The 943-nt window shown below is 35.6% G+C and overlaps 1 protein-coding gene across 1 annotated transcript; it reads right to left on the bottom strand.

Annotated features, from left to right (window-relative positions):
• Positions 1 to 236: 236 nt before the first annotated feature.
• SARC_17333 (hypothetical protein) lies at positions 237 to 853 on the bottom strand (the record flags this gene model as incomplete). The annotated part of the gene is made up of 2 exons (XM_014288570.1): positions 237 to 443; positions 766 to 853. Coding segments are annotated over 2 exons (295 nt in total), but the record flags the coding sequence as incomplete, so codon positions are not given.
• Positions 854 to 943: the final 90 nt, after the last annotated feature.

Raw genomic sequence — 943 nt, 5'->3', positions numbered from 1 at the left:
TATTATCCCATACATCTATATATCCCCTGTATATTTATACATAAATATTTATATATATATATATATATATATTTATATATATATATATATATAACTATATCTATATCTACATATATTATCCTATATCTATATCTACATCTAATATCATATATATCTATATATCCATGTATACACCTACATATGTATATGTAAATATATATATATATATATATAAACGTACATTATAAAGTTGTGCACTACTTAGCTCTGAAACTATACGTGCACCTGCAACTAAACTGTACAAGTATGTATGCGCACACCTTCAGTTGCTTGCAGGCCTCGATGACATTGAGTGTCCCTACATAGTTAACTTTACGGTACAGTTCAAGCGGATGGAAAGGGCCGACGATTGCGGCGATGTGCCATACACAGTCCACTCCGGCGAATGCGCGCTTTACCACGGCCTAAAAAGGGAATGGAGTTCGTGATAATTAACACAAGGTTGAATGTGGGTATCAAACGTATTGCAGGCTCAACTTTGTCTGACATGGATGAGGAGTTCGTAATAGTCAAAATCGAACGGTTATATGTGGGGATCAAACGTATTGCCGGCTTAAACTCATCCTACAAGGATATAGAGTTCGTAAAGCTTAACAGAACGGTTATATGTGAGGTAGCAATAGTACAAGGGCTGTGCGAGAATGCAGACTCTATTCATAGTATCGAGACTGTGCGAGAATTCACAAGTATACGTTTGAACGGCGCAAGCGTACTTTTAGTACTTACCACATCTGAGATGTCTCCCTGGATGTATTCTATGCGACTGTCCTCAGAGGCGCTTTCTGGTTTAGGGGCAATGTCGAACGATACTACTCTGTTCAATATATCATACAAAGAGATGTATCAGAATATAAATTAAATATATAAATTTTGCATCTATATATATCTACTATCTATATATCTT

This window comes from Sphaeroforma arctica (assembly GCF_001186125.1).
Source record: "Sphaeroforma arctica JP610 unplaced genomic scaffold supercont1.10413, whole genome shotgun sequence".
NCBI classification, from domain to species: domain Eukaryota; class Ichthyosporea; order Ichthyophonida; genus Sphaeroforma; species Sphaeroforma arctica.
This window is presented reverse-complemented; position numbering and strand designations above follow the sequence as displayed.